Below are 20,112 nucleotides of genomic sequence, written 5' to 3' on the forward strand. Positions count from 1 at the left end.
AGCCTCTAGTTTTATTTTGTTCTTCCTCAGCTTTTCAGTTGGCATTCTTATGCTCCCCCATTCCCTATCCCAGTAAAGCCACTGTCACTCCTACCTCCCGACTTATTTTGGAGTCCGATGCTATTATACCTTGACCACCCTTAGCTGATGGATTCTCCAGACACAGCCCCTGACTTATGTCCTTAGGGGATAGGAAAGTTACAGGTGAATGCAGCACCTGGCAGGAAGTTGGAATATCACAGATGTCTAGTCACCAACCACAGGTCCCCTGCACGGACTACAACACTTTTCTAAACTCTAAGTGAACTTGCAATGCATTGTGTGTGTGTGTGTTTCCACTGTAGAGGGTCCCAAACTAATTAGATACATTGTATGAACCGACATAAAATCACAGAAGGTTAGAGCTGGAAGGGACTTGACAGATCTAGTCCAGGATCCCATTTGGGGAATGCTGATATATCTCAGAACACTGAGGATCCTGTAGAGAGGTCATAAGTTTAGAAGCCTGCAGGGACCAGGCAGGTAATATAATGGCGGCAGTGGCCAGGGTTTATTTCATTATGCTGATTTGCGTGGGGCCTTTTCAACACCTAAATACACTTTGCATATCTGGGAATTTCCTAAAGAAATATGTTGTCTACTAATTTTTTTAAATTAATTAATTTATTTTTGGCTGTGTTGGATCTTCGTTGTTCGGTGCGGGCTTTCTCTAGTTGCGGCGAGCCGGGGCTACTCTTCATTGCGTTGCACGGGCTTCTCATTGTGGTGGCTTCTCTTGTTGCAGAGCACAGGCTCTAGGGCGCATGGGCTTCAGTAGTTGCAGCATGCAGGCTCAGTAGTGATGGTGCACGGGCTTAGTTGCTCCGTGGCATGTGGGGTCTTCCCGGACCAGGGATCGAACCCGTGTCCCCTGCATTGGCAGGCGGATTCTTAACCACTGTGCCACCAGGGAAGTCCCTCTACTAATTTCTTGAAGCACGTGTCTTCCTCCATCTCTCTGTCATCTATACAATAGAGATAATAAATGTATTCACCTCCTAGGGTTGTTGTGAGAATTAAATACATTGGTAGCTGCCAAGCCCTTAGATCAGGGGTTGGCACATGAGAAGTACACGTGTTAAGTACTTTTGATAATGATGTTGATTCACTCTTGCTGGAGACGTGGACACATGAACCTTCACTTGCATCTTTACTGTAGGGAAAAACCTCAGACCTGCCGATAACGGCAACTTGACCTCTGTGATAGGGAGGCAACCGGGGAACAGGGAGGGATGGGAGGGCACCATGCCATCTGGTGGGCATTGCCCTCAGCTCCTGACAATGGCTGCCAGACAGGAACGCAGGTCCTGTGTTGACAGATTTTTCAGTTTTTCAAAAGAATCCAGAACTCAGGATTTTTAAATGTGACATCATCTCCCAAGCTTTAAATGTTGGCTGGGAGAGAAAAAAAAATCTTTCTTAACAGTTTGGAGACCAGACAAATGTATATGGGCTGGGTTCAGCCAGCGAGTGACTTTGGATGTAGTCTGATCACTGTCATTTATCAGATGTGGAGGCCGAGGCATGGGGTGTAGTTAAGAGCCCCCGATGGGCAGCCCAAGAGCAGGTGAACAAGGCTCAGATCGCTTTCAGTCCGGCACCCCTACCCATACCACAAAGCCTTTCTCGTAATGAGCCTGCGCAGCAGAAGTTCTGTCTCCTGCCTCCACTGGGATGGAGATTTCATTTTAAGCCTGCAGAGTGGAACTATGAAAACCAGGGCCAAGAATTTAGACTCTGCTCCCTCTCTTCATGTTGATGCTCACCTGAGCCTTCCTCACCCTGGAAAGGAGTGGAAGGAGCCGAGCTCATGGAGTTAGTCAAAAGGGCTTCGAGGGGCTTCCCTGGTGGCGCAGTGGTTGAGAGTCCGCCTGCCGATGCAGGGGATGCGGGTTCATGCCCCGGTTCGGGGAGATCCCACATGCCGCAGAGCGGCTGGGCGCGTGAGCCATGGCCCCTGAGCCTGCGCGTCCGGAGCCTGTGCTCCGCAACAGGAGAGGCCACAGCAGTGAGAGGCCCGCGTACCGCAAAAGAAAAAAAAAAAAAGGGCTTCGATTTCTGGCGACTCCTCTTCCCAGCCACGTGATCCCGGCTGGGGGAGGGGCGTTAGTTACTTCATCTCAGTACCTGGACTCTTAAATTGTAAAACGGAGATTAATAGAGTGTAACTGGGAAGAGCTAAATCGGACTCCATGTTGATGTTTCTTTGACTTTAACCTTTGCTTTTCATTGCTTTTGTTATAATCATACACAATGGCCTGACTCAGGGAACTCTGCCCCTCTGCCTGAATGTTGAACTAAAGTGCCTTTGTTCAGCTCACAGGGAGACAATCTGACACTGCCCACCTGTGAATGGCTGAAATTAACACGTCCCCTCACCAAAGCTGGCCATTCCAGGAGATGTTTTGCAAGACTGATGGCCCTTTTTACCTTACTTCCTCACTACCTCTCCCTATTATGCCTTTTTACTTTACTTCCCTCTCTGATTCTATAAAATAAACTGGCATCCAGACCCCATAAGATGGTTATTTTGAGACATTAGTCTGTCATTTTCTCGGTCTGCTGGCTTTCCTTATAAAGTCATACCCCTTGCCTCAACACCTCGTGTCCAACTTATTGGCCTGTTGTGCGGCGAGCAGAGCGAGCTTGGACTCGGTAACGGTAGGACCTTCCCATAGGGCTGCTCTGAGAACCAAGTGAATTCATCTATCTAAAGCCCTTAGAATGGTGCCCAGCACTTAATAGGCTCTCAGTAACAATTAACTATCAGAGGAACAAATGCATCTTCTTCCTTAGGATCCCGGGGCTCTCATGAACCAGTCTCATGTTTTCCAAGCTTGTTTGGCTGATCATTTTTTGGAGGGGGATGAAAATACTCAAAAGATACTTGAATTTGGATATACACACACATACACATATTTCCACAAATGCGGTCAGTGTCCTCACTTGTGTTCTATGGGGAGCTGGGATGTGGGAGGAGAAGGCTGGGTGGGGTTTGGAGTGGGAGTGCGTTTGGGAACTTGTATGATGGATACAGAGGTAGATCAAAGTCCATTTTAGCCTGGGAAGCGTGTCATCACGTAGACCACTGATTAGATTACAGATGTGTGGCATTTACTTATCTTCACTCTTTCAAATGAAAAAAATCAATATTTTCCAATTATCTCCAATGGTGTATTTTTTTTAAACTTAATTTCTTTTTGGCTATGTTGGGTCTTCGTTGCTGTGCGCTCCAATGGTGTATTAAACTTACTTTGTCATAGTTCATTTCACCATCCCAGAAAGAGCAAGGGGAAAGGGTCAGGAAAGCACATTGCAAGAGAAGATGAAGTCATTACAGCAGTTCATAATCATGCCTCCTGCCCTTCCAGCATTGTCCATTCAGAAATTTGGTCATTCACTCATTCATCAATTTCAGAAATGTCTACAGACGCCTACTCCATTTCAGGCACCGTTCCAGGTGTGGGAAATTCAGTGATAAAAAAGCCAGACAAGCAGCCTCTGATTTCACAAAGCTGATATCTAGTGAGGCAGGCAGACTACATCAGCAAATAAAGATCAGATAAGTGCTATGCAGAAGATTAAAGTAGGGAGGATTGGGGGCTAGTCCACTCTGAGCAAGTGGGTCCCTTTAAGCTGAGATCTGATTGATGAGAAGGAGCCAGCATGAGAAGACCTAGAGGGATGAGGACAAAGGCCCGGAGGCAGGAATGGATCCTGAGTCCAAGGAGCAGAAGAAAGACTGGGGGCTGCAGAGGTGTGAATGTGAGGGAGGGAAAAGGGAAATGTACAAAGTGAAATACACCAGTGGATGGTCAGCCAGGCAGGTGTCATCACTTGGACTTACGGCCTTATTTTTCGATGGCTGCAGTGGGAAAAGCCAGCAATAGTGGAGGGTGGAGACCTACCAGGTGGCTATTGGAAAGATGACAGGGCACACAAAGGGGTGACAGAGAGGAAGGAGCAGATTCAGGATATGTTTGGGCAGCAGAGTTCAGCGGAACTCCCTCAGATCCACAAACAGCTGTTTCTGTGGAAGGAAACTGCTGAGTACCTACTATGTGCAGGGCAGTGTTCTAAGTGTTTCTCTTGTACTATCTTAACCCTAAAAATGGAATTGGAACTCTTAGGATTCCCAAACAGGTAATTAGTGGCAGAGCGAGACAGGCTGACCCAGAGCCTAGCCTCTCTCAGCCACTGCACAGCATCGTCCCCAGGCTCTCATCTGATTATGAAGCTGGCTGAAGAATGCACGGCTAAGCATTTCTAAACCAAGCAAATGCGCGGAACGGTGTGCAGGTTATAAATAACCATTTCTAGCTGCCAGCTGCTGTTTAGGTTTGGAAAGGAAAAGAGAGTCTTAGCATGACTTGTTTATCTCAGGTAATTTGGCAGTAAACTGGGCCCTGGGAATTTGAGTTGTACAGAAAATGCAAAGGAAGAGTGACAGGGATATTGTTTCGGGCTTTCAGAAGACAGGATGTAACTTAAAGGCCCAGAACCAGCCTGGAGGTGCACATGGAGTATTTGAAGAGAAAAATGTGTCTCAGAGCCAGTGTTTGTTTACTTGGCTCCCAAACAGTCATGCTTTTTGTCTAATAGATTCTGTTCTAATGATGATATTTCCTTAAAGAGGTCTCCCTTCCCCCTCCCCAAAAAGGGTCCATGGCATTGAGATAAGGAAATAACGGGAGGAGTGGGAGATTTTCCCATCTTCTGCCTAGTTGTCTACTAGGTTGGAAACTAGAGGCCTCTTTTGTTGGGCCTGTCCAGAGCTCTAAAAAAATTTTAATTACTTGTCAACATTTAAAAGATTAGAAGCTTTCTCATTACAACTGGACTTCTCTGGAAAAATCTCACCCAACAAAACTGAGCCCACATTCCTGCCTGGAAACCTGCAGCTGGAGACAAATAGTGCTTCCTCTTTAGGCTGGGCAGGTGCTTGCCAGACTGCCCTGTCCCCACCCTGCCACACGTGTCTCTGCAGAGGCTGTAGGTTCAGGAGGCTGGGATGGGGCTGAAGGTGGGTGTGGAGTGGCGTAGAAAGGCCAGTGGGCCTGGAGCTCTGGCACTCCTGGAGGTGAAGAAGGTGTGCAGGCAGGCGGGCCACAGGATGCAGTGAACACGGGATTAGCAGCTAGCTGATGGCTTCTTAACCCCAGTTCTTTCTCTTCATTGCTCTGTGACCTTGGGCAAGTTACTCTGCTCCTCTGAGCCTCCCTCCGGCTTTGTTGTTGCATATGCTAGTGAGGGAATCCCAAGAACTATCACCTGGGGAGGAACCTGACCATGCCCGGTAAACACTAGGAAACCACGAGTTCCAGACAAGCCATCTGGACAGGTCTCAATCTTCCTTTCCTTTTTTTTCTTTTTCTCTTTTTCCTTTCTCATCTTGTCTAGACGTTTCATAAAAAAAAAACTTAGCCCTCAAGTAAACGAGCAGGTCACCACCAGCCTACTGGCTTAGCTCAGAAACTGTTGTTTCAATGTCCAGAAACCATATTTTGTCATCATTTCATTCTTAACTCTCACACATTACAGACTGATCTCTTAAAAGAAGGCAGCTTGTTCTCCGAAAATACTGTGTCCTTTCGAGCATGCTTCGGGGTCCGAGGTCCATGGCGGCTACCTTGTCTCCCTCCGCAGACCACACCCTTGGACCTTAGGTGGGAGTGTCCACAGCGTTTCTCACTATATTTAAAAAAAATCTGAACTAGCCCTTTTGGACATTTAATTTTTTTTTTTTTTTTTTGCGGTACACGGGCCTCTCACTGCCGCGGCCTCTCCCGTTGCAGGGCACAGGCTCCGGACGCGCAGGCCCAGCGGCCACGGCTCTGGCGCCCAGCCGCTCCGCGCGGCATGTGGGATCTTCCTGGACCGGGGCACGAACCCATGTTCCCTGCATCGGCAGGCGGACTCTCAACCACTGCGCCACCAGGGAAGCCCCACATTTAATGTTTTAAGTTTATTTTAGTTTCTTGAGTAGGAAGAAGTTCCAACTAAATCATTCAAAAATAAAAACAATAGAAAAAGTTTACATTGAGAAGTCGCTCTTGGGCATGTGCCTTCCAGGTGGTTCTTTGTACAAACAGAACCAATACGAGCATATATTCTTTTCTTTATATATAAGTTCATTTGTACCTTTTTTTTTAGAGAAATCTGTTTTTATAGGTGTTTTTTGTTTTTAAAAAAATTTATTTTATTTATTTTTGATTGCATCTGGTCTTTGTTGCTGCGCGCAGGCTTTCTCTAGTTGCAGCAGGTGGGGGCTACTCTTTGTTGTGGCACGGGCTTCTCACTGCGGTGGCTTCTCTTGTTGCAGAGCACGGGCTGTAGGTGCATGGGCTCCGTAGTTGTGGCTCACAGGCTCTAGAGCGCAGGCTCAGTAGTTGCGGCGCATGGGCTTAGTTGTTCTGCGGCATGTGGGATCTTCCACGGACCAGGGATCGAACCCATGACCCCTGCATTGGCAGGCGGATTCTTAACCACTGCACCACCAGGGAAGTCCCAGGAGCATATATTCTTATTTTCCCTCTTTCATAGAGAAAAAATTGCATACTACGTCAACTGTCTCCCCCTTGAGTTCATTTAACATATGGTCATATTACCAGCTTGCCATTCTTTCACCCAGTATTCCATTTCCATTGTGTGGATCCACCATATTTATTCAGCCAGTCCCCACTGTGATAGACTTATAGGTCACTTCTAATATTTTCCATTGCAAATTATGATGCAGTGAATACCTTGTGCATGCATTTGTTTCCTATTTGTGGAGCTATTTCTTCCCGGTAGATCCCTAGAAGTGATATTGCTAGCTTAAAGGGATACTGCCAAAAGCCTTTTTGAAGATATTGCCAAGATCCCCTCCACAGAGCCTGTATCATTTTATATTTCTCCCAGCAGTGCTCGAAAATGCCTGCTTCCCAGATCTTGCCAACAGTACATTGTCAAACCTCTGGAATTTTGCCAATCCAATGGGTAAGATTAAGTGGCATCTCTGGGATATTTGCCATTTGCATTAAATTACATAGATATATAAAATGAGAACAGGGTGAGCCCTTATATTTGGACTGCAGGAGAAATAAGCTCGTTTTAGTAACCTAGTAGAAGCACCATCACCCCAGTTGGGAGAAACAAGTTCTTCATTTAAAACTCCTTTTCGATGGGGAGGTCCCTGCATGGTCTTGGATTTCCGCTGAGTTGCCTTTATTCTCCAAAGCCCAGCCCTGCTTGCCAAGGCTGAGCGTTGTACCTGAGTGGATGGGCGTGAGTGTTTAATGCCAACCTGCCTTTCCACATCTGGCACTTAATGGCAGTTTTCTGGCTAATGGGGAACTCCATCTTCCTTGACCCTTGGGGAATCATTTTGTTCTAATCCCCTTATTAATTACTCTAGGAGTCCAAAGTACATTAAAAAGCTGCATCACAGAAAGAAATCCTTAAGTCAGACTCCCTCTCTAGCACATGCTGGCCTTCTCAGACTTGTCTTTAACCTGACGGAGGGGCAGTGTAGTCTAGTGGTTAGGAGTGCAGGCTCTGGAGCCAAACTACCCCGATTCAAATCCAGGCTCCTATACTCGCTAGCTGTGTGATATTAGGCAAGTTTCCTAACCTCTTTGGGTCTCCGTGCCCACCTTGGACAAGTGGGATAATAATAGTACCTATTTCATAAAGTAGCTATAAAGAGTACATGAGGGGCTTCCCTGGTGGCGCAGTGGTTAAGAATCTGCCTGCCAGTGCAAGGGACACGGGTTCGAGCCCTGGCCCGGGAAGGTCCCACATGCCGCGGAGCAGCTAAGCCCGTGCGCCACAAATACTGAGCCTGTGCTCAAGAGCCCGCAAGCCACAACTACTGAGCCCACGTGCCACAACTACTGAAGCCTGCGTGCCTAGAGCCCATGCTCGGCAACAAGAGAAGCCACGACAATGAGAAGCCCGCGCACCGCAACGAAGAGTAGCCCCCTCTCGCCGTAACTAGAGAAAGCCCGTGTGCAGCAACGAAGACCCAACGCAGCCAAAAAAATGAAATAATTAATTAATTAATTAATTAAAAAAAAAGAGTACATGAGTTGGTTCATGTACTTAGCTTGGAGCTCAGCGCCTGGCACATGAGAAACCCTGACTAAGGTGAGCTCATGTGGTAATGATGATGATGATAGTGACGCTGGTGATAGTGATGCTGGCGCTGGCGCTGGTGCTGGTGATGATGGCCATTGGGAGCACACTGAGCCTGACCACCTACAAGCTACCCTTCTCTGGCCTTGAGTAAGCAGCTCAATCACTCACCCTCAGTTTGTTTCTCATTTCTTCATTGGCTTGTTCTAATGGGAATAGCTCTGTCCACCTGAAACAAGAGTCAGCAAACTACAGCCTGGGCACCATATCTGGCTTGCTGCCTGTTTTTGTGAATAAAGTTTTATTGGAACACAGCCATTTGTTTACATATTGTCTATGGCTGTTTTCACGCTCCAGTGGCAGAGTTGAGTAGTTGCACCAGAGACCTTATAACCTCATGACTTTATGGTCTATAAACTAAAAAAATATCTACTCTCTGGGCCTTTACAGAAAAAGTGTATTGACCCCTGATCTAAAGGAGAGTCTGTGAGGATGCAGGAGATGAAGCCTGTGCATAGAACCTGGACCATAGCAGGTGTCTGGTACAGTGGAGCTATATCAACTAAGGGTTTAAGCTTCAGGAGCTCAGTGCCTGGTTCTTGCCACCATCCCCGCCCCCGCCCTCTCCTCCTACCCCAAGATGAGAAACAGAGGGAATAATTACAATATCAATAGCTTAATTAGAAATACCATAAAATTATATTTTGCATGTGTATTTTACCATGTACCATGCATTTCCAAATGCACCAGATATTACACATGCACATTAGTCAACAACAGTGGATATAAAATCTGTGTCCTGGAGGCTGTACTTTACAGGAGGTTTAAGGCTCTTTTTCAAGGGGAAATTTTTTTTTTTTTCCCAAGGGGAATTTTGACACTGATTTTCCCGTGCCTGAGGACTTCAGAAGCTAACATCCAAGGAAGACACAAGTTCCCTCTAAATGGTAGTGATGAATATTATTATCTGCATCCAAAGCAAAGTAAAACGAAAGTGTCAGAATCTTCTAACCACTGAAAATTAATCCTAAGTGCAGATAAAATCTCTCTGAAATCCTAAGTGGGAGACCGGTATTATATTTACGACAATTCCATGCAGTCCCTTTTTCTTTTCCCCAGGCACACATCTGTTTTCTAAAGTGAGGTGTACACGTGGTATTTACATGTGGCCTTATTTATTGTTTCCTGGCTGAAGCTGGCAGGTCACCTTGCAAAATGCAGAGGAACACCCCCTTAATTTTGCAAGCAGCATATATTGATATTAATGTCACCTTCTTACCCCTCCCTAAGTCGCTGTGAGGATAAAATGAGATCTAGGTAGGAAGCTAGCTACTCAGAGAAGCTAAGTGCAGTAGACAGGCACAGTGTAACCTGGTCCCTTCTGTCCTTGGGGAGAAGGAGTCGTCTCCATGTCGAGCTACCTGGAGGAGAGAGGGGCTCGGTGGGGCGAGGACAGAGGCATTCGATAACAAATGTGCATAATTAGAGTGAATTATCTTCATTGGAAAATAAGCAAATTATTTTCCAATTTAATGAATAAAGGAGCTTCTAATTAACTCCAGTAGAGAGATCTGCTTGCAAATTTCAGTGGTTAAGCTCTCTGTTCTTTGTATTAATATTTTCTTTTTATGGCTCACCTGAATCCTTTTTTTTTTTACTGTTCTTTATTAGTATAAAAGAACTTTAGAGATGGAAAGCAAACCCAGAGGTGATTCAGTCTAATCCTCATTTTAAAAAAATAGGAAGAAAATATGGCCCATAGAGAACCTGTTGGATCTCGTGAGTTATCTAAGATCTCATAACTGGTCAGCGATCCACTGGACTGGATCCCCAGGCATGAGTCTGACCAGAACAGGAAGGGCCTCAGCCGGACCCTGGGGTCTGCCATGTTCACCCCCGAACTAGCACTGTTTCCCTCCCGCTCCCTACCCTTGCTCTGCTGACATCTTACTTGCCTCAACACTGCTTTTGCTGCTAGAGCACCCTGGCCTGTCAGCACAGCATTCCTGCCCTCCAGTCTGCTCTGCGCCCTTCCAGCTCCAGACCCACCTCCCAGCTCCTGGCTCTGCATTGCGTGGCCTACTACCTGGTATGTCATCCTCTCTGGTCGACCTTAGGGCCTACCCTGAGGCCTTGACTGACAGCCAGAGCAGGTGTGGATGAGGGTTTGGGGGAGCTGTCCACCCAAGCTCCTGCCCTAGAGCATCAGGGATCAGGAGGTCACGATAAGATTGACAACAACCCGGATCACCTGATCCCTAAATCCTGGGCTTTTTTTTTTTTTTTTTTTAGTTAATAAACTTTATTTTATGGAGCAGATTTAGGTTCATAGCGAAATTGAGTGGAAAGTACAGAGAGTTCTCATATATGCCCTGTCCACCTATGTAAATCCTCCCCCACTATCGACATCCCCCGTCACAGTGGTATCTTTTCCGGGGTTCTTTTTCATCTTTAAACCCTAGCTTCTTTGTCTTAAGGCAAAAAAAAAAAGAGGCAACAGACACACACACACAGAGAACCTAATCTAAGTGGGTGTCTGTGGAACACAAAGGCAAGCGTGCAGTCGGTTTCAGATCTGTTCATTCTGTCTTGGCATTCTGTGTTAGTCTGTCCCCAAGGCCAGTGGCTGGTGGCTGCTCACACATGGAGGTAGCCCTGCTCTGGCCCTCTATCCTCTCTCTCAGAATCAATTTCAGTGTTAGGGGCTGGGATTCTGATTGGCTGCAACTGGGTCAAGTGCCCATACCCAGTGCAGCATATGAAGTTCAGGGTATGGGGTCATGTACAGTCATGGCTGCCACAGGACCCCACTGTGGTGATGGGGAGGAAGAAAAGAGAGAAGGGAGAAGTCTAGGGTGTCATTATGAGCTGAGCAGATACCCCCAAAGATGTCTACCATACCATGATACTGTACATCCTGGGGTCTGCTATGAACAGCTGCCTCTTTTCTACATCCTCTTATGTATTGGCCCCAAGTTTGGCCAGTGCCAGAAGTTCATCTTTGGACCTTTGCTCTTTCCCTTATTCTCACATTTTTGGAAAGAGCATCATCCCTTGACCTGAGCTTTATCACTATCTGTGAGCCCCTCTGCAAGTGACCGCATCCAAAGACAAGCGTCTTTCCTCTCAGATTCGCTCCCCATCTCTCGCCTCTCAATAAGTCATCACTAAGCCTTTTTGTTGCTGCCTTCAGAGTGCTCCTGGCTAATGGGACATATGGTTGTGGTACTCTAGAAAATAGCCACCTGAGAGTGAAGCTGGACAATTTGGGAGACACACTGGCAACGTGCAGTGAGGCTCGCATCTTATGTTTTAAAACCAAGGCGATCCATTAATTTCCCACCAAGGATTCCTTTTATAATGGACACTTCCATTGAAGTTGTAAAAACTGCACTTGGAACAGCATACTTAAACATTCTGATGTCCATCTGTGAAATGTATGCATAACTTCAATATTAGTTTTCCAGTTTTCCGAGAAAAGCCACAATTCTCTCTGAAATTGCCCCATTATGTGAAATGCAGGTGATTACTGCTAATTCACATCTGCACCAGCACCTATGTGGCGAGTTTGGGAGTGTGGTGCAGTGTATTGGCACACACTCATCAAAGGTTATGTGTATGTGCACAGTGGAAGGCATTTTATATAACTCCAATTTAATAAAAATGTAATCCGACTGGGAAAAACTAGTCTGTCAGCCCTTGCAGAGTGCAGATAATGTTCCAGATTAAAGAGTGGAGGCTTTGTTCATTATAGTCAAGTAATATGAGTGTGTGAATTACCATTTCATTGCCGTTGGTCTATTTCAAGAGTATGCCATTTTCCCATTATCATAATAGGCTACATTTTCTTAAAATCACTTGATTGTGATTGGTCCCATCTATTAGGTTTGCAAATAAAAAGCTTTTGTGGTGATAAACTAGCTGTTTTAAAACAGCCTTAATCTCTGTTTCTGTTTTTGAACAGCTACAGGTCAGACTCTGAAGAAGGCTGAGAGAAGCCGGTCCTGCTCTCGGGAGAAAAAGGAGGTAAATGAGTCGCTGGGGAGGGCAGGTGGGAGGCAACTCTATTTAAAGAGACCTGAGGGAGTGGGCTCGTGATTAAGTATCCCTGGATCTCCTATTCTTTTCTCTCATTCTCAACTGGAGTTATCAACCCAGTGTCACTTATAGTAATAATCTCTTACTGAATGTATCAGTTAGCTTTGGCTGTGTAACAAGTCACCCAGATTTTAGTGACTCAAAACAACCACAGATTTAGTTCATGATTCTGAGGGTCAGCCATCTGGGCTCAGCTTCCCCAGGCAGTTCTGCTGATGGGCCAGGCTCTGCTGACCTCAGCTGGGCTCACTTATGCATCTGCAGTTAACAGAGGTGTTGCCCTGGGGCTGCCTGAACATCAGTTAGGGTGCTTTAGTTCTCCTCCGATGTTCTCCCATCCTCCATCAAGCCAGCCAGGTTTGTTCACATGGGGGCTCAGGGGTTCAAGAGCATGAGATTGGAAGACGCAGGAACTCCTGAGCTCTAGGCTTAGCACTGGCATGGTGTCACTTCTGCCACTTTCTGTTCTTTAAAGCAAATCACAAGGTCAATGCAGGTTCAAGGGGTGGGGGAATAGGCCTTACCTCTTAATGGGAAGAGCTACAAAATATTGAAATATACCACATTCTTGAAATTTACCATTCTTGAAATTTTTGAAATTTACTGCACTGAGCCCACCTGCGCTGTGCTGGGCACCAGGGCCAGGACTAAGGGATGGATGAGAGACAGTCCTTGACTCAGGGTGTGCACAGCGTAGTTGGAAGGGATGTGCAATGAGATCATTACAGTACAGTGTGAGAGTGCCAGTACAGGGAGAGAGGGACAAAGAGTGGGATTTCAATACGGAAAAAGGGTCACCTGCCTCTGCCAGTAGTATCAAGAAAGGCTTTGCAGAAAAGCGGATGTAAAGACCAACTCTTGAGGGTGGGTAGTTTTCCAGACCAAGTAAACAGCATGGTCAAAGGCAGAGAGATGGGACTTCCCTGGTTGCACAGTGGTTAAGAATCCGCCTGCCAATGCAGGGGACATGGGTTCGAGCCCTGGTCCGTGAAGATCCCACATGCCGTGGAGCAACTAAGCCTCTGCACCACAACTACTGAGCCTGCGCTCTAGATGCGAGCCACAACTACTGAGCCCATGTGCCACAACTACTGAAGCCTGCGCGCCTAGAGCCCGTGCTCCACAACAAGAGAAGCCACCACAATGAGAAGCCCATGCACCGCAACAAAGAGTAGCCCCCGCTCGCCGCGACTAGAGAAAGCCTGCGCGCAGCAACGGAGACCCAACTCAGCCAAAAATAAATAAATAAATGCATTTAAAAAATAAGTATACAAAGGCAGAGATATATGAATAAGGAAAGCTGCAAGATCATTGAGCCTGAGGTGGGAAGTGGCAGTTAGGACCCATGAATTACTGAAGGGCCCTTCAATCAAGACCCAAGCTTGTGGGAGTTTACATTTGAGTCTTACTTAGCGGCTGATGGGAGCAGGAGTGTGAAGGCTTCTTGCTCATCATCAATATCAACCAATCCTGAAATTCGTCGACACTTAAGTACTCACACTCTTGACTGTAAACTGACCTGATTCCAAAGACAAAAGGGAATTTCTCTGGCTCAGCTGGGTCCAGCGGCTCAAAAATGGCCACTAGACTTGATTCTTCTGTCTGCAACTCATGGCTCTGCTTCCTCGGTGTTGGCCTCACCCCAGACAGCTCTGAGGAGGCAGGTCAGGGTTGGCTTGCAAAGGGCCTTGTGTGCTTTGCTGTGACTTTCATCCTGTCTCCTGTTGCCTCCTTTCTCAGCTGTAGCCAGAAGAGCCAGTGTGGCTTTCCTCCTTCTTGAATCGACCTGCCTGGGATGAGGGCTGGGAGATAACTTAGGAACTTGGATGCTGCCGCAAAGACCTCCATGTCAGCCCCAGTGGACACTCTAGAAGCTGAACCAGGGTGGGTTTTCCCACTCCTTTCTGGTGGAGGCGTTTTTCTGGAGGCAGGAGCAGGTGTCCTTGTCTCCACAAAGTCCTTCCAGAAACCTCAGGGTGGAGGAGCCACGATGGGAGTGAGCGCAGACCTGCAGGCACCAGGTCTCCCTCGATTAAGTAACCAAGAGTGAGGGACTTCCCTCGCAGTGCAGTAGTTAAGAATCTGCCTGCCAGTGCAGGGGACATGGGTTCAATCCTTGATCCGGGAAGATCCCACATGCTGCGGAGCATCTAAGCCTGTACTCCACAACTACTGAGCCTGCACTCTAGGGCGTGCATGCCACACTACTGAGCCCGCATGCTGCAACTACTGAAGCCCATGTGCCTAGAGCCCGTGCTCCGCAACAAGAGAAGCCATCCCAATGCGAAGCCCGTGCACCACAACGAAGAGTAGCCCCTGCTCGCTGCAACTAGAGGAAGACCGCCCGTAGCAACGAAGACCCAATGTAGCCAAAAATAAATAAAAATTAAAAATAAATTAAATTTATTTTTTAAAAAAAGTAACCAAGAGTGGGGACCAGTCCCCCTAGGCCAGGAATGAATTGTTTAAACCTGAGGCCTTTGGTTGCAGAATGACAGCATCCGATTTATCCACATTAAGAAATTCTCTGGAAACATGACAGAGCAGGGCAGCCGGTAACTAGCAGAGATACTTTTTCCCTCCCCTCCTCTCTCTCCTTGGCAACAGGACTCCCCTAATTGCCGCTTTCCCGGCTACTCCCATCATTCCAGTCACCCGAGAGCATTTCAGATCACTCTTCTGAAAAATGCTTGAATGAGGAAAAAGGGAGAGTGGGGTTGTTTATCACAACATCTGAGTTTAACCCTGAAAGATGTTTAAAATGGTTTCACGCCCTCTGAAAAAGAGAGTGCTTTCTTAACAAGGCTTTCGTTTGGTTAGAAAAACAAGAGAAAGAAACTAATAGCAAGCTGCCAGGATGCTCATCCTGCTATATTATAACATGCCTTTCCACCCACCTCCTCTTTCCACATCCTTCCCCACCGCCCCCCCTCCGTCGTCTTTGAAATCTGCACTTCCTGATCCTCTGTGCTTACACAGGATGCCAGGTATAGAGGCAGCTTTGTCCTTGCGAAAGGCAAGGAAAAGACAAGCTGGTTAGAACAGGCAGACAAGGACACTCATCATGTTCCTTCGGAGGCAGGGTATACGGGCCAGCTCACACCTTGGCAGGTGGGTGTGCAGTTTCCATCCTGGGTGGGGATTGGGTACCATCCTGCATGGTCATGGGCCAGCACAGCAAAGGGAGGATGGGAAGTTCTCGGTGAGCCTGCCAGGCCACATTCAGCCCGAAGATGTGTTTTCTTTGGCCCATACCCTACTACAGTTTTTACAAATTAGGAGCTGCATTCAAAAATTAGGAGATTTCACATTAAAATGCTGACTTCTGGCTTCTCTGGAAAAATGGAGAATGACAACACTGAGTCCTTCCTTATTCCTATAAGGAATATTCCTGTAACAGTGGGCAATGGCTTCTGATGAGAACATGTCCCCCTTTTGATGGGACCCTCCCTGTCCCCCCCGACCCCCCACCCACTCAACAGCAAGCAGGTATCAGCACCCACATGATGCCAGGCCCTGTGCTGGGTGCTTGATGTCAACAGTTCACAAATGTTGCAGCACGTTAGAATCACCGGGGAGCTATTAAATACCCCCATGTCCAGGCCTCTTTCCAAACCAGTTAAATCAGAATGTCTGGGGGTGTGACCCGGGCATCAGAATTTTTTAATCTTCCCAAGTGCTTCCGATGTGCAGCCATGGATGAGAAGCAGCGTTTTACGGGTTATTAAGTAACCCCTGGTTCTCGGTGCTTCCCCACGCACTGCACGCCTGCCCTGCTCCAAGGATGCTTCGGTTCTCAAGCCCCGTCAAGACACAGACAGGCACAGATCATAGCAGAGAATGAGGAGACCCAGGTAAAGCCCCAGCGGGTGCTGGAGGAGAGAGAGAAGACTTCCTGGAAGAGGCGGCTTTAACCGAGGTTTTGGAAGGGTTACAGTCATTTCTGAAAAAATGTACCTTTGATGGTTGGCTTGAAGTCGGTATATACTTTTGAAGTAGCTGGTAAAAGTATTCTCCACTTCTTCTCTAGCAAGAGATTATATAGTGTTTCTGGCCCTTGGTCATGAATTATTAATGGTTTTGAAATCGTGGTCACTGTAGTTTACTCAAAAATCATTAGAAAGTAAATTTATTATACAGTGTTAAAAAAGAAAAAAACCAGGAAACCGCAGTGGAGGAAGAAATCTTTATTCATCATCCCCCCCCCCCCACTAGGGTCCACACTGATGGCCGTGGCACCTTGGGGCTCACAGACATGGCGCTGGGGACATGTTCTGCTACTGCACAGAGGCATGGAGGCCCCAGGCAACTCTGTGAATTAGTGCCCACAATGGGCTTCTGTCTCAAATCCTTGTCCGGTGACCTTGGCTGAGTCTCTTGACCCCTCACACCGGATTTGATAATTCCCACCTTGGAGACTCAGTATACAGAGTCAGGGCAGTAATAAAGTGCCTAGCATAGCACATAGTAAACATTCCGTAAGTGTTGGTTGCTACATAATTGTAATCATTCCTTAGAGTGTCTAGAATTTAACAGAGAGACAAGTCGCGGCCTTGGAAGGAAAAGGCAGCACAATTTCACTTAGTACTGAAGGGGTCTCCCTTGCTCCAGCTGGACTTTAGGCTCATTCCAGCCGTCCAGGCTCCTGGCTGTGCGCCCCTAGTCAAGCGAGCCCCAGGCAGGCTAGCTCTGGGGCCCCCACTGTAAACCACTTTGAAGGCCTTCTGTGATCATGGACTGCCTCCTTGTGCAGCTGATTGGAGATTCTGCAAAATGCTTCTGACGGCACACTCCTCTGTTGAGCTCACTTTGTAAAGGACTGAAAAAGTCATTTAACTCAACCACCTAGAAAATGTTAAGCCTTCCCTTTGCACGCACGCATAAGTGTGCACACGTGCACGTGCACACATACGAACACTTCCTGCTATTAAGCAGAGCCTTGTGGTGCAAGGACTAGAGATGCCTTTCATCTTGCCAAGCAAAGGAGGAGACTGGGTTCTCAGGGGAACACAGCAAAGGAGGGAAGCCAGGATCCAGGGTGCCTCCAGGGATGGGGCTATCCCAACAACCTCTCCGTGTGCCACCACGGACACGCCTCTGCTCCCCTCTGGTCCCTCCCTGTACCTCATTGTCATCTTTATGCTCCTCTCTCCCAGCTGTTCCTTCTTTCAGCTCAGAGGCCACAGAGAGAGTCTAATCAACCTGGCTAATCGATGCTAAAGGGCATTGAGGGGGTACAGTACTCAACATTAGCCCCCCGGTTGCCCTCCCAAGAGACAACCATTGAAATCAATTTCTTGTGTCCTTCCAGAAATATTCTATCTATCCCCTCTGCCCTTACCCCTACCTCCTGCCTTTGAACACAATGATAGCATGCAATACACATTGTTCTGGATTTTTCTTTTCACTTAACAACATGTCTTAGAAAACATTCTATAGTACAAATCTCATCCATTCTTTTTTTTTTTTTAATTTATTTGGCTGCGCCGGGTCTTAGTTGCGGCAGACAGGATCTTTAGTTGCGGCATGGGGGATCTAGTTCCCCAACCAAGGATTGAACCCGGGCCCCCTGCATTGGGAGTGTGGAATCTTAACTGCTGTACCGCTAGGGAAGTCCCTCATCCATTCTTTTTTATGGCTGCCTAGTACTCCACTGTGAATCCACAGAAACACAATCCTTTATATGAAATCTTTGGGACCAAATGTGTTTCATTTTTTTAGAATTTAGAAAGTAATACCATCCCAGTATGGCCTGGGTCAGCACTCTATAATCAAATATGTTAATATATCTGTAGGAAAATAAGAATATTCATACTGTGTGGGGTAAATCAAGACTTTAAATTTCATGTCAGTTCAGATCTGGTTTTGCTTCTAAAAAAATGACATATAAAGGATCGTGGGCCTGTCCATAAATACACGAGTTATGACGGTTAATGACTAATCTAGGCTATCAATAGTCTTCTGCTACTCTAAGAGTACTGGAAAGAATATTCTAGAGCAGGCATCTCGGTACACTTGTGCAGGAATAGCCAAAAGTTAATTCTTGCAAATAGAATTAAGGGATCACAGGGGATATGCTTTTTAGATGAGTGTTTGTTTTTGTTTTGCGGTATGCGGACCTCTCACTGTTGCGGCCCCTCCCGTTGCGGAGCACAGGCTCCAGACGCGCAGGCTCAGCGGCCATGTCTCACGGGCCCAGCCGCTCCGCGGCACGTGGGATCTTCCCGGACCGGGGCACGAACCCGTGTCCCTTACATCGGCAGGCGGACTCTCAACCACTGCGCCACCAGGGAAGCCCTAGATGAGTGTTTCTGATTTGTTTTGTAGCAGTGCACGAGGTGGGCAGAGTTTTTTGTTCCAAGACACCTGGTAGCATTCTGGCCAGATTCAAGTGTGGCTACCGTTGGCGGAGGCACCCACACTCAGTGGCCTCTGCTGTAGTTCCCCAGCCCGCTTTCCTCAGCAGGGAGTGGGAGCAGGGCATTGTCCTGAGAAGGACTTGGGGACGTGTCCAGCACCTCGATTTCTGAATGCCATCTCTCACGGGCCCTCAACTCCAAGCACCTGTCTTGGCCAATTGCAGGAGGCCAGTGGGACTGGTGACTCTTCTTGTAAACTTCAGACGCCACTAGCCTGGAGATCCTCCCCTTTCCTCATTTCAGTTCTCAGTGTTCTTGCAGCTTCAGTCTCCTGGGGGAATCAGGAGCTGCACCTTGCATATTTACAGATCTCCACTGCTTTGTTTAAAATGTTAAAAAAAAAATTTTTTTTAAGGAAGGGAGAAAAAAAAAGACAATGTAAGCTGATGGTGCTGCATTACAAGAGCCTGTCTGATGTGACAGCTGACATTCCAAATCTGCACTTTTTCTGGAAAAAGTTCACATTTCTGGGCAGAGAAGAACTAAATCCATTTTACATCCAACTCCCAAATGTGTTCCCAGTTGCGAAGTTACCGTTGTCAGTTTTTTTGCTTCTTGTGCTCTTGGTCTCCATTGCTTTGAGACCTTGGACGAGTGGGGGCCCTGGTGACATGAACAGCTTCTGATTTCTGCAGGGTAGGGCAGTCACATGGCAGGGTTTGAAGCATCATAGCCAAGTGAGCCCTGGAACCAAACAGCCTGGATTCCTAGGCTCGTGCCATCACTCGGGCAAGATACCTAACCTGTCTGTGACTTGACTTCCTCTTCTAAAGAGTAGGGATAATATAGGGAATCCCCGGTGGCTCAGTGGTTAAAAATCCACCTGCCAATGCAGGGGGCACAGGTTCAAGCCCTGGTCCAGGAAGATCCCACATGCCGCGGAGTGACTAAGCCCGTGCACCACAACTACTGAAGCCCGCACGCCGAGAGCCCGGGCTCCACAAGAGAAGCCACCGCAATGAAAAGTCTGTGCACTGCAGTGAAGAGTAGCCCCCGGTTGCCACAACTAGAGAAAGCCTGCACACAACAAGGAAGACCCAACACAGCCAAAAATAAATAAATAAATAATAAAATAAAAATTAGAAAAAAAGAGTAGGGATAATATAGAAGCTGCAGCCTAGGGGTGAGGTAAGGATTCAGTGAGCTGATGCGTGTAAAGTACTTTGAACAGTGCCTGGCACTTACTAGGAACTCGATAAGTGTTGAGTATTATAATTTAGTACTGGTATTATAATAAGTATTATATTGAGGGCAAAATGGCTCGTTAATCCCTTCCGAGTCGGAAGTGGATGAGAACTCTTTCTTAACAAAAAAGCAGGACACGGATTGGGCCATTGTTCCTCAGCCCTTCGGTGTGACGGAACAGCACATAATCCCTCCTGTGAGAATTACCTTGCCCTTGAATCACCACCTACCCCCAGACCCCTGCAATCAGGCTGGG

At 47.2% G+C, this 20,112-nt stretch overlaps 1 protein-coding gene across 2 annotated transcripts in view; it reads left to right on the plus strand.

Moving 5' to 3' along the window:
* KATNIP (katanin interacting protein) overlaps window positions 1-20,112 on the plus strand; it is a 200,602-nt gene that overhangs the window by 7,899 nt on the left and 172,591 nt on the right. Inside the window, exons 1-2 of one of the 2 annotated variants that reach the window (XM_060031963.1) lie at window positions 8,790-9,101; window positions 12,119-12,180. In XM_060031963.1, coding sequence (XP_059887946.1) covers window positions 8,795-9,101; window positions 12,119-12,180 — 369 coding nt within the window. In that variant the 5' untranslated portion in view covers window positions 8,790-8,794. Of the gene's footprint in view, window positions 1-8,789; window positions 9,102-12,118; window positions 12,181-20,112 lie in introns of those variants that run through there. The other variant, XM_060031962.1, reaches the window with a different exon arrangement.

Source organism: Delphinus delphis, chromosome 15 (genome assembly GCF_949987515.2).
Source record: "Delphinus delphis chromosome 15, mDelDel1.2, whole genome shotgun sequence".
In the NCBI taxonomy this organism is placed as follows: Eukaryota; Metazoa; Chordata; class Mammalia; order Artiodactyla; family Delphinidae; genus Delphinus; species Delphinus delphis.